This window comes from Hippocampus comes, unplaced genomic scaffold (genome assembly GCF_001891065.2).
Source record: "Hippocampus comes isolate QL1 unplaced genomic scaffold, H_comes_QL1_v1.1 scaffold319, whole genome shotgun sequence".
Classification (NCBI taxonomy): domain Eukaryota; kingdom Metazoa; phylum Chordata; class Actinopteri; order Syngnathiformes; family Syngnathidae; genus Hippocampus; species Hippocampus comes.
The window spans coordinates 1,409,123-1,421,480 of record NW_017806090.1 but is presented as its reverse complement, the minus strand read 5'-3'; the positions used below and the strand labels follow the sequence as shown (position 1 = coordinate 1,421,480).

The window sequence follows — 12,358 nt, the reverse complement described above, 5'->3', positions numbered from 1 at the left end:
AATAATTTCATTTAATTTTAATTTTAAAGCACAAGTTAAACATTTCTTTGCAATATGTGCCCCCCCCCAAGCCTAAACAAGGTATTCTGATTGCTGTAGGGTTTGTGGAATAAGAATTGAGCAGAATAGTCCACCCATTTTTATCTGCCTCAGGGAGGCGGCCATTTTATCCTGTCTCTCCACCTGCTGTCGATTTTGTCACACACTCACCAGCGTTGAGGAGCAGAGAAGCAGTGGAAGTCCTGTTGTCCAAGCTGTGACACAGATCTCCCAGTAGTCCCGACAGGGAGGCCGCCTTCTCCAGACCCTGCAGCAGCAGCACCACGCAACCGCCGTGGTCGCACGCCGACGACGGCACCAGGAAGCCTGCGTAGCGATTTTAAGGAGGCGGTGAAGAGGAGGTGACGCCTCATCCAATGACGATGATGACGGTGGACTCACCACAGGAGACGAGGGTGTCCAGCAGCTGCTCTTTGGTCAGACTGCACTTCACCTCCACCTTCACCACCTCACACGCCTGACCGGCTGCTTCCTGCTTGGACTGACATGAAGGAAGGGATTGTGTCATTGAAACTCAAGAGAATCACACACGCTCATGGAGAAGAACTAGGAACTGCAACTAGGAAAACCTTGTTCTCCTTTGATGTCTTACATTGTTGTTTAGGGTTCAAATGGCCTGATGAAAAGCAGTGCTTAACCTCAGTTCAACATATGCACCAAGATGCCACCAGATGGCGCCCAGCACTAGTCTTAGATGAGACATGGCTACCACAAAGCATAATATATTCTTTTTGAATCCATGATACGTACATCCTTGCAGTTTTTAAATAAAAGCTGATCATCTCTTAACTTCCACCACTGTCAATCACGATCCCGACCTTTTCACTACATCATCCTTTAGTTAACCACCCCTGCTCTCTCCGGTGGAGCTTGAGCACATTAGCAGGAAAAGAGCCCTCGGTCGGCCATCTTTGGAAGGGTGTTGCAGAGTGATCCCCCCCCCCCACAAAAAAAAAATGCTGTAGAGAAAAAAAAAACGTTTCCTGGCTCAAAAACTTGAATTATCGCTAAAATACACGAAGTCGCTCAATCCTAAAATGGTGATAGCATTTTGGCCTTCATTGTCATCATCGTCACACCTTGATGCAACGGGCCAATAAAGCAGCGATGTAATTCTGACAGCTGTCCTCCAGGCCGTGAAAGATGACACTCCCGTATTGCTCCACCTGTCACAACAAACACGTTTTGACTGTTCAATGTCATCTGCATGGCATGAAGCAAAAGTGAACATTATTAGCAGAAGGTTGTGAGGGAAAAAAAGGCTATCACAATAGGTGGCATGTCCTGGTTGCCCAGCGATGTCGTATGATGGATTAAATCTAAATACTGTACAATACAAACATGACAGGCAGGGGGCGCTACAGTTGCCAAAAAAAACATCTCTTCTCAAACCAGCAAGAAACTTGTGACACTTTGTGTGTGTGTGTGTGTGTGTGTGTGTGTGTGTGTGTGTGTGTGTGTGTGTGTGTGTACCAAGCGAACGTAGTTGAGAAGCACAGGCAGCGGAAAGAGAGACTCCAGAGCCAACTCATCCAGACACGACTCAGAAAGACCTGTGACCAAAAAAAAAAAAAATGTGACCAAAAAAATAAAAAATAAAAACATAAACCTGCACACACAATTTTACTAACAGTCCATGAATTGCCGTTTGCTTAGATGGCGCTGTGTGCGATCTGAAGTGACAATAGGGCAAATTCCGGCGTTCAACTGTTGTCGAGCTTTGCCCATTTACATGAATGTATGCAAAGGCCACAAAAAAAATGTTACGTTAATATTAATGTCACATGGGTGTTACATAGACGTCAGATGGATGTTACATTGAGGTGACAAGGGTGTTCTTTAAATCTGCAACGCTGTACTTAAATTGATGTTACGCCATTGTTAAACGGCTGTCGTGCGAATGCCACGTGGTGCTGACATGCCATGACAGGAACAGTGCAATTATAATGATCTTTATGTTACGTATAGGTAATGTGCAAGTGATGAATACAAGCGGGTACAAGCATGTTACATAGATGTTGTGAGGCCATATGGTCTTACATGGGTATCATATGTTACGTCACATGTTATGTGCATGTGACAAAGGTGAAATAAATGTCACATAAATGTAACGTGTAATATGGTATTTGCCAGTTGTTTTTTTTTTTTTTTTTTTTTGGGGGTACCTTTCAGTCGAACGGTGATGACCTGGCTAACAGGTTTTCGCACAAGGTCCCAAGGTGAGACAGGAAGTTCCTGACCAGGCCGCCACTCACTTCCTCCTGCATCGACACAGATATACAGATGCACTGATGACAGGAAGAAGAGGGGAAAGAATGAGAATTTCAAATGAGGCAGTCATCATCGGCTTCTCACCAATCAGGACGGAGTTGATGCTTGCGGGTGTGAGGCCCAGCGGGGGTCGCTGTGCATCTTCGCCACACAGTATGTGCAAATGTGTGGCGAAGGCGTGGCCAATGGCGGAACTCAGCTGAGACCAGCGCATGGAGCGCTCCACTGACAGTCTGCACAGAACTGACTGAAGCTCTCCGGCCCGCTTCTCATCATCACCTTCATCATCATCATCATCATCATCACCATCCATGGAACATATTGAAGAATTGGCTCTGGCACCATCTGAATACTGGAGACGCACCAGGACGCGGTAGTGATCTGCAACGTGGAGATCATCAGTTTTAACTACAGGCACGCAATAAAGCGCAATGTTTTTTTTTCCTCTCCCCATAAAGACGCTAAAAAACACAATCCACATAAACAAGCACACACACACACACACACACACACACACACACACACACACACACACACACACACACACACACACACACTCACTGAGATTTTCGAGGAGATCTTTGCAGTCATCTGTGGCAACGTCATGAATGGTGCGATTACATTTATCTCTCCTTTCAATGTCTTGCTCACGGTGGCTACACAGCTCCTCCAGACACTCCTACACACAAACACACACACACGATATTAACAATAATGTCAGCGCTTGCATGGCAGATGGTTTCATTTATTACACCTTCAGGCCGAGAGCAGCTGCCATGTGAGCGGCCGTCCATCCGTCTGCATTGACGTGGTTCAGCAGGGTAGCGGGCACAGCAGGGGCTGCATCGGGTAGAAGGCTCGCATTGGGGTCTCCAGCCCCGGGGTGACAGAGGAGCAGACGCAGCGTGTCCACGTGGCCTGATCGCACCGCCGCGTGCAGACACGTGCAGCCGTCCTGTACAGAGGACCACAACACATCAACTAGTCAATACTTTGGATTTTTTTTTCTGAGTCAATATTGTTAGCAAAATGGCTGGGCAGCAAGCCTGGGATTCTTTGTTCGACATGTCTGTCATGAATAAACCCTTCAAAAAAAGTCTCAAGAAGCCATACACGGGAATACAGAGGAAGTCAGCCATTTTGGTTTGAAGCGGCCATTTTAAGGGCTCATTTCCAGAGATGAACTTGTCAGCTAAGCGGCACTAAACGGAATGGTTTGAAAATTCAGCCCCTGAAGCTAATTTCAGTTAGCACCACGTCTGTCATGATTAGAACCACAAAAAGTCTCGAGAAGCTATGACCAAAAAGACACAGGAAGTCAGACATTTTTGGTTGGAAGTGGCCATTTCAGGGACGGTTTCAAGTGTATCTTCCAAGATGAAAGACCGTGCTCATTTAACCTAGTTTAACGTCGGCAGTTTACAGTTACATGGCTACATTTGAGTCCACCCGCTGGCCACAATCAGCTGGCGGCTAAAAATACATTCGGTCGCACTGCTACCGACGTTCTCCAGCATCACAGCGAAAAGCATGCCAAGTGCGGCAATAAAGAAGACACTCAATATAAGTGGATCACAATCTGGGCATCCAGTGGGCTACTTCAGGTTGCCGTGGCAACCTGGGAAGCAAGGATTAATCTAGCTACACATCCATTCATTTTTTAAATTTATCTATTTATCCAGTCATCCAATTTCAAATCAAGCCCCGAGATACTGGATATGAGAGACACGTGAGGGCTTTGTGGATCTATTTGAAAATGGGAAAGTTTAAATTCAAAGACGTGTGCGGTGAAGGATATATACCGTGGCCATACAGGAGCGATCGGCCCCAGCGCTCAGCAGGATATGGACACAGTGTTTCCTGCCTGCTCCGCTGGCCAGAAAAAGGGCAGTCTGGCCACCGTCCGCAGCCGCATCCAAAGCAGCGCCCGCAGCCAAAAGAGCCTCCACACAGCTGGGGGGGGGGAGAGATAAACAGTAGAAGGTGTAACTGTGATTATTTGTGCCAGTGTTTTTTTTTTTTTTTTGTGTGCTTACCCAGTGTGGCCGTGGGAGGCAGCAAAGTGCAAAGGTGTGAATCGGTTTTGGTCGGACACATCGGCTGGCGAGCCAGAAGACAGCAGCAGCTTCACGCACTCTGCACACAAAACGGTTCATTCTATAATCGACAAACAATTCATAGGGGTGAACCCTCACTGCAGCGCAGATCAGCGGGCAAAACCCGCGCAAAGAGCCGAAATCTACAAGCAAAGGTTCCGCACCTGTGTGTCCGTGGTGAGCAGCAGCAAATAAGGCAGCAGTCAAGTTGTGGAGAAGGTCTTGTGGTGGGTGGCTGGTAGGCTGGTTGTCCATGGCAGTGGTGAGGTGGACGTGGTCGGGCGTGGGAGGGAGGGGTTGGTGAAGCAGCATTGACAATAAAGTGACATTTCCCTGGGAAGCAGCTTGGAGAAGCAGCAGCGGCCGCCCGCCGTCCAGGGCAGCGGGCCCACAGCTGCTGAGAGGGGAGACTACGGAGGGACACCAGCCTGCGGGAGCAGGAGGGGTGGGGGGGCAGAGGGAGCAGGAACAGAACAGGTTAAACCAGGAGAGGGCGGACTACCACACTAGAAGTGCTGAAGAGGAGGAAGAGGAAGAGGAGGAAGAGGAGGAGGAGGAGGAGGGAACGAAATGCCTGAGTACCCAAACACATATGCAACATTCTCACACTAACAAAGCCTTAAAAAAAAGTCACAGGAAAAGTTAGGTGTTGTTACATTAAACCTATTTTCGGCACTTATGTGTTGCAAAATAAGCTACACGACAGTTTGGTACATTATGCTTTGCTAGATTAGCAGGACCGAAGTTAAACTTTGCAAAATAGGTTTGCCTTTGTTAGGTTTTGCTTTGCTGTCGTTCGATGCGCACGTAAGCATTACAAGGGTTCATAAAGTTAGGCGAGGGTGCATTTCACACGAGTTCTGGTTTGTTATGTTACACTTTACGACATGACCGGGTAAATAATTGATTTTATGTTTGTTAGACTTTGAAAAGTTCGGTTCTGCTGTGTTACGCTCAAATTCAGAGGTGTAGAATGAATCGAATAATCGACAGCCAATCGATTAGCGAATTTTAATAATTTAGAAATCGTTTAGAGCCATTCTTTCAACTTAAAAGTTCAAATCAGCCCCTTAACAGTTATTCTCTGATTTGTGTAGTTCTTCATGAAAGCAAACTGATAATCGTTTTATCAACACTTGCAAACATCTGCTTTTACTTTGGAAAACAATGAACCAAACCAATCACCGAATCATTTTCAAAAAGGAAAATACATGCTTCCAGCAAGTAGAATGTCCAACAGGTGAAGAGAAATAAACACCAGGCATGGGGAAAAAAAAAACATTTCACAGGAATCATTAACACATGGTGAGTCTTGTTTGCTTGTCATCGCTTTACCTGAGAAGTGCACAAACCAGGAGACCAGTGAAGGAGGCGAGAGGTTAGGGTGCATGAAAGGGGCATGCTAAGTATAGGCGGGAAAGGCAAAGGGGATGCGAGAGCAGCCACTGGCATCAGCTTCAGAAAGGAAAGGGGTGACTATCAGCAATATTTGAATGACCACCGAATCCTCAGTGCGTCCATCTCGTAGGTTTTTCTCTTGCAAGCAAAAGTGTTGGGCCAACATGTGGGAGAAAGAGCACCACTTAGAGCAGAGAGGAAAATAAAGAATGCAGCCTAGACATCCTATTCCGATATCAGCCTCTTGGACTGCTCTCTCAGTGTGCTATGATAAGATGTGAAAGATTGAGCTTCGCTAGCCTAAGCTATGCTATACACTGGGCTAGGCGCCACAAAGAGACAGCTGGAAGAGAGGCAGTGACGAGAACTGGCGAGAGACGGAACGTGGGAAGTGGTGTGGGGGGGCGGGAGGGTCCCCTTTACCTGATGCTGTTGCCAGGGGGCTGTCTGAGGGGGCACGGGGGCTAGAGTTGGATGGAGAGCTAATGGAGAGGGAGCAGGGAAGGGGGTTGATGGAGGGGACGGCTGGGGTGACGACGGGGGGGCATTTTGCAAACTGGTCGGGCCCCGGGGAGCGGCGGAGGGGGTATGCACCCACCTGAGAGGCCGTCAGGGCTGGTACCAGGTCCAAGGCAGGTTTGGGCGGCAGCTGGGGTGTAGCTGATTTGAGCCCCGCCCCATGAGAGCGCCCGCTGTCCCCCACCACCTTCATGGGCGGATGAGGTGGTGAGGGGGTCTGGGAGAGGCCGGGCTTTTTGGGAGGGATGGGGGGAGGGTTTCCCCTGTCGATTCTGGCCACAGTGGGGGACTTAAGGCCGATGGGGTGGCTGAGGCGGCTCGGGAAGGGCCCCCCTTCCGAGGCCGAGTGCGGCAGCCCCGGCCGAAGTGCTCCCCCTGCTGGAGGGCTGGTGAAGCGCGACAGGACCTGGGTGACGGTGTGGCGCGCTTGTTGCTTGGCAGCAAAGTTGTCCCGGTTGGTGGGGGAGGGGTCCCGGGCCGGAGGACTCTGGGAGGCCGTGCCATTTTGGTCCTGTTCCTGGAACTTGTAGCGGGCCGCCTGGACGCGGGGGCTGACGCCGCTGGGTAGGCCGTGGGGGGCGGCTTGGCCCTCAGAGCCGTTCTCGGTCTGCGCCAGGCCTCCCGAGCTGCTGTGGACGATTCCCCGGCTGGCTGTCTTTGGCAGGCTGAGACCGGCGTAAGGGCTCGTGGTTGGTTTGGCGGCTACGGTGAGGGGAGTCCTCTTGGGACCCTCCACCTCTGGGAGGGGCTGGTCCGTTTGGCAGGAAGCTGTTCGAGAGCCGACGGGGTCTGTGGCCACAGAAACGGAGGCTTTGGGCGGCGTGCTGGCAAGGGCGGCAGGTTGGGCGCCATCCTTGACACCCCCGCGTTCAGTTCTGAGCTGTTCCACCTGCTGCCGTAGGTTCTGAATCTCTACCTCCTCGCGGCCCAGCCTGGCCCGGAGCTGCTCACGCTCTGTGTCCAACTCGGACAGCTGCTTCTCCATCTCGGCCTCCATCTGCTGGCTGCGCTGCCGCTCGGTGCTCAGCTCTTCCCGCAGCCGCCCGGACGCCCGTCCCTCCTCGTCCAGTCGGGCCTGGAGCTCGTCAAAGCGTTGCGACTCCTCCACCACGCGCGTGGCCAGCTGCTTGCACTCGCGGACCAGCATCATGACGATGTGCTTGTTCTTCTCGCGTTCGTCTTTCAGCTGCGCCGTCAGCTTGCGGTGTTCCTGCTCCAAGCTCTGCAGCTGCAGCTTCTCCATCTCCAGCTGCTCACAGGAACAACGCAAACGGCATCTTTACACTCTGGCGAGCTAAGCTAACAGGTTACAGTAAATCACACAGAAACTTTTCACCCTGCTAAGTGAGGCTCGGCAAAGTTGCGCTGATACATTTCACTTTGCTACTTTTTGCTTTGCCACCGTACACAATGCAGCGTTCTACAATGTTAGAGACCACAGTTTTCAACTTCGCTACATTTTGCTATATTGTGAGAGGCTATGTTATACCTTGGTAAGTTGGCTTTGTTGTGTTGTGATTTTCAACGGCGTGTTGCGCTTTTCTTTGTGACACGCAAACAGCTTTACAATTTACTGTGTTCCGATTTGCTACGTTACACTCTAACATCACCAATAACCAACCAAATCAACAAAGTAACAAATCCAAAATCAAAGTCACCAGCCAACCGACTAAGGTACAAACAAACAAACGAATGGACTAATTAAAGAACTAGATCATAAAACTAACCAACCAAATCAACAAAATAGCAAAACAACCAATTCAAAACTTCCTTATAACCAAGTTATCAAGCAACACACAATCAACCCAACAACCAGCCGAGTTAACTAAGTTCTGTTGTTAGCTAGGTTGTGTAACAGTAGTAGTTGTGGGTCAGCGCTCCAATGATTTGTGATGACCGGTTTTGCTATAATTGGAAGGCCAGCGCTATTGTTAGCCGGGCGGCAGCACTGGGGCGAGGGTGAAGGGGCTTAAGCGGGGCTCCACCCCGCAAACGAGGCTCCCCAATAAAAGATCTTCCTGTTGGGACAAGGTCTGAACAAGCCAGCTGCTGCTCAGAGGAAAGAGGCGCTGCCACCAGCTGCTAATTGGCAGCAGATTACACTCTCAGGAGACCTCTGTCAAGGCTGCGGAAAATCCCCCCACAGGTCTGGCTGACCCGGCCACTGTATGACATCATAAACTGACCAATGAATTTTGACAGAGATAAACGCAACATGTTACTATATATGCTAACAATAGCTCACGCGGAGACATGAAAGAGTGGACGGATGAGCCCATTTGAACTGTGTAGTTAATTGAAAGAGCAACACCGAAACTGAGTTCTTCCAAGAAGTAATCTAAATATTGCGTCTGAGTGTGGTGTGCGGGCGCTCCAGCATTTGTTTAACTGGCGTGGATTTTACGTGAAGTGGAGAGAACATTTTTAACGGGAAGACGGAAGGTCCCGGTAGGTTGCGACATGGTCGTTCTACAATGTTGTATGGGTCCATATTCTGCCCAGTGTGCCTAGTAAGCCATACTGTCCCAAATTAGCTCCTTTTTCTTTTGTTTAACCCATTTTCCCTTGACATCAATTGTAAAATATACAAGTAACATGCCTGGTAGGTTAATATTATCCCACAATGGTCTTCCCATTTGCAGATGAGTAAATAAACACTCCTGGACAGTTTTTGTGGAATTGTGTTTGTTACGTAGGGAAAAAAAAAGGGCATCCTGCGATTGTTCCACATAAACGTCACTTCAATGTTGAGCTTGTGGATAATTCATCAGCGAGCTCGCAGCAGCACGATGACGAGAGAGGAAAGAGGGGAAAAAGGGAGCGCGGATAAACATAGCGCCGGGTATGCGACTGACATTCACTCTACCCAGCAACCCAAAGATCCCAGCGAGGGCAGATGCTCTTCTCCTCGTGAAGCTGCCGCCTGTGCGGCCGATCTGTTTACATGCCAGCAGCTGCTTTGCGGTCACCAATCACCTCAAGTAAGCTAAAGCTAGTCAATTCATAGCTAGGAAAAGTGCAACATCAATCAGTTTTAGATTCTTTTAACAAAAGTCAATAGTTCGCCTTCTCTTCATGAACACGCATCATCAATATTTGGGGTGTTTAGGAAACTCCCTCATCTGTTGTTGAACGTTTTAGGAGAGTCCGACATCAAAAGATTGTCTTTGTTTTAGGAAAGTGCGTCATTCATACTTTATGGTTTGTCTTTCCTTTGTTTTAGAAAACAGTGAAGTCAATAGTATATCTTCTTTTCAGGAAGGTGCAACATGAAAATGTCTTCTTTTTTGGAAAGTTCAACACAGTTTTTCTTCTTTTTATGAAAGTGCAGCATCAATAGTTTGGCTCTTTAGGAATCTCCAGCATCAGTAGTTGAGCTTCTTTTTGGGAGAGTCCAACATGAAAAGTTTGTTTTTCTTTTTAGGAAAGTATTAAGATCAATAATTTGTCCTCTTGTTAGGAACGTACTTCAGCAAACAATATGCAATATTTGCTGCCTTATTTTATTTTATGGAAATAGAGCTGATGTGTTGGAGTCTTGCTTTTAAAACTCTTTTTTTTGCCGATGCATTGTAGCCAATTGATACGGATAAAGATTACTTTTCCTCCATTTTGTGTTTATTTGCATTGCTTCAATCGCATATCAACCACCGGTCGATACATAAAACATTTGGTTTGCGTCCTTGTACTGTGAGCACACGGACAGTGTATCCAAAACATCACCCGAGTTTTTTGCTTTCGGCATTTTTTTTTTTTTTTTTTTTTTTTAAACAAGCTGCTATTATTTTGAACACCACTGTATATTTAAGCACATGTAGAATATAGTATACACACACACACACACACACACACACACACACACACTATATATATATTTAACCGGCCACTCCTACCATAGCTCCGCTTTTTATGTGGTTGACTTAAATCTTCCAATTGGCTCTCGACTCCATCATATCTGTAATTTCCAGGAGGTTCAAAGAAAGGACACTGCATTTTTCTCTATAGTTGCTTTCTAAATGCTACAATCCCATTTTGCCCTCATCTAAAGAATTTCACCAAAGCATACCTCCCAGCAGGAGGGGCGGGAGGTGCCATACAGTATAATCCCAAAGAGACCCCTGGAAAAAAACTTAAACATTTATAAACATGCTTTTGTCAAGTGTCGAAAATAGAAATGACACACCAGAAGGTCCGTACAGTATATGAGACAGTTAGGTGACTCATTGTCAACTCTACCCATAGCCGTACCCTCTTCTGGCGGCTCTCGGCAGCAGCCAACTGTGCAGACATGCGCTCCTGCATCTTCCGACAGTGCGCCATGACGGCCTCCAGGACGGACATGGGGTTGGAGCCCAACGGCCGCCGCTCTTTGTCACCTCGCGGCACCCCGCACTCAAAGTCCCGCTGCAGAGCCAAGAAGGGGTCGGTCAGGCTGTAGCAGCTGTAGCGCTCCTGCAGGAACACTTCTTTTCTTTGAGCCTTCCAAAGAAAAGACAAAATGAATGTTACCATCAGGTAGACAACCTCAGTTAAGTGTACACACACACACACACACACACACACACACACACACACACACACACACACACACACACACACACACACACACACACAATGCTTGACAGGTACACAAACAGGTATATGAACAGAGCAATGGTTTGGTAAAATCAACAATGATCAAGTGCACACAGATTACAGTGTTATGGTAAACAGATTTAGTTTGTTGTATATTAGTGAATGCTTGTTTTTGTATTACACGGTGTAAATTTGTACTTAAATATGTAGCATAAATGCTCATAGTCAGCTTGTGAAGAGCCACTTTGTCTTGGATGGGAGAAAGGGAGTTGGGGAAGTGGGTGGGGGGGTGACCACGCCCGTCAGACCTTGAGCGATGTGTTACGACGAGAGTGTCGATATATCGACTGTGTGTAAAGTGTGAGCGTGCGTGTGTGTGGCTGTGTGAACTGGACAAGCTCTGCTCAATGCAGCTGACCTTCAAGCACAAGAACAACACACATTTGTCGGTTAGTGTTTATCTTTCACAACCAAAATGATGATTACAGTATGTAGGAAGCGTGACAACGCGACTAAACACTGGGTTCTTTCTTTGACGTTTGTGCCACCAGCGTGCATCGCAAAAGCCTGAAAAAGAAGCCGACTGACAGAGAAATGGACAGCAGTCTGACAAAGAGAGAAAAAAATGAGTGAAAGAAGCAGACAGGATCCTAAAAAGGAAGCACAGAGTGTGAGCCATTTGGAAAGAAGCCAGAAAAAGAAGCACTGAGTAAAAGAGAAGCAGACAAAGGCCTAAAAAGGAAGCGCAGCGTTAGAGAAACGTGGACAGATGCTTGAAGAAGAAGCACAGAGTTAGAGAAGTGGAATGAGAAGTTTGAAAAGGAAGAAACAAGCGAGAGAAGTCCACAGAAGACTGGGAAAGAAACACATAGTTAGAGAGAAGCAGAAAGAAGTTTCAAAAAGATGCTCCGAGACCAGTGGACGGACACACTGACAATGAAAGCATAATGTAATTAGCATTAGCATGAGCTAAAACCAGAAGGCAGGGACACACAACTAAATAGCTAGTGAAGCATTGTTTCATGAGTTTCACGTTGAATAATTATCAGCTAAGATAAGTCAACAGTTGGCTAACTGACATTAGCAGGTCGGCAAACATAAACATTTACTGTATCAGCAGAAAGGCTAGCAACATTCATGCTAACGTTGAAAAAAACTGAGCATACCAGCGCTAATTCAGGAAACTACCTGCGGTGTCATTAATAAACAACAACAAAGGCTTCATGACTACTAATCAGTGTGCTAATGTGTCGTGTTAGACTATGAATGCAGATCTCAAGCTAGCTATCCCGACCAGCTGCTGGACGCCGGCTAGCATCAGGACCACAAAGCTTTGCACCCAAGCGTACGTTTACGTATGCTAGCATGACTTGCAGCTATGCGTGTGTGTGTGTGTGAGCGTGTGTGAGCATGTGTGTGTGTGTGAGCATGTGTGTGTG

At 47.6% G+C, this 12,358-nt stretch overlaps 1 protein-coding gene across 2 annotated transcripts in view; it reads right to left on the bottom strand.

Annotated features, from left to right (window-relative positions):
* The window catches only part of cttnbp2 (cortactin binding protein 2), a 34,227-nt gene that overhangs the window by 3,389 nt on the left and 18,480 nt on the right, over positions 1–12,358 (bottom strand). For both annotated transcript variants that reach the window (XM_019894812.1, XM_019894811.1), the window contains exons 3-15: positions 10,593–10,823; positions 6,249–7,593; positions 4,592–4,855; positions 4,368–4,467; positions 4,134–4,284; positions 3,086–3,286; positions 2,893–3,010; positions 2,416–2,712; positions 2,226–2,321; positions 1,534–1,613; positions 1,140–1,226; positions 442–541; positions 211–366 (exon numbers count right to left, since the gene is read on the bottom strand). In XM_019894812.1, the coding sequence (XP_019750371.1) occupies positions 211–366; positions 442–541; positions 1,140–1,226; positions 1,534–1,613; positions 2,226–2,321; positions 2,416–2,712; positions 2,893–3,010; positions 3,086–3,286; positions 4,134–4,284; positions 4,368–4,467; positions 4,592–4,855; positions 6,249–7,593; positions 10,593–10,823 (3,226 nt within the window). The remainder of the gene's footprint in view (positions 1–210; positions 367–441; positions 542–1,139; positions 1,227–1,533; positions 1,614–2,225; positions 2,322–2,415; positions 2,713–2,892; positions 3,011–3,085; positions 3,287–4,133; positions 4,285–4,367; positions 4,468–4,591; positions 4,856–6,248; positions 7,594–10,592; positions 10,824–12,358) is intronic.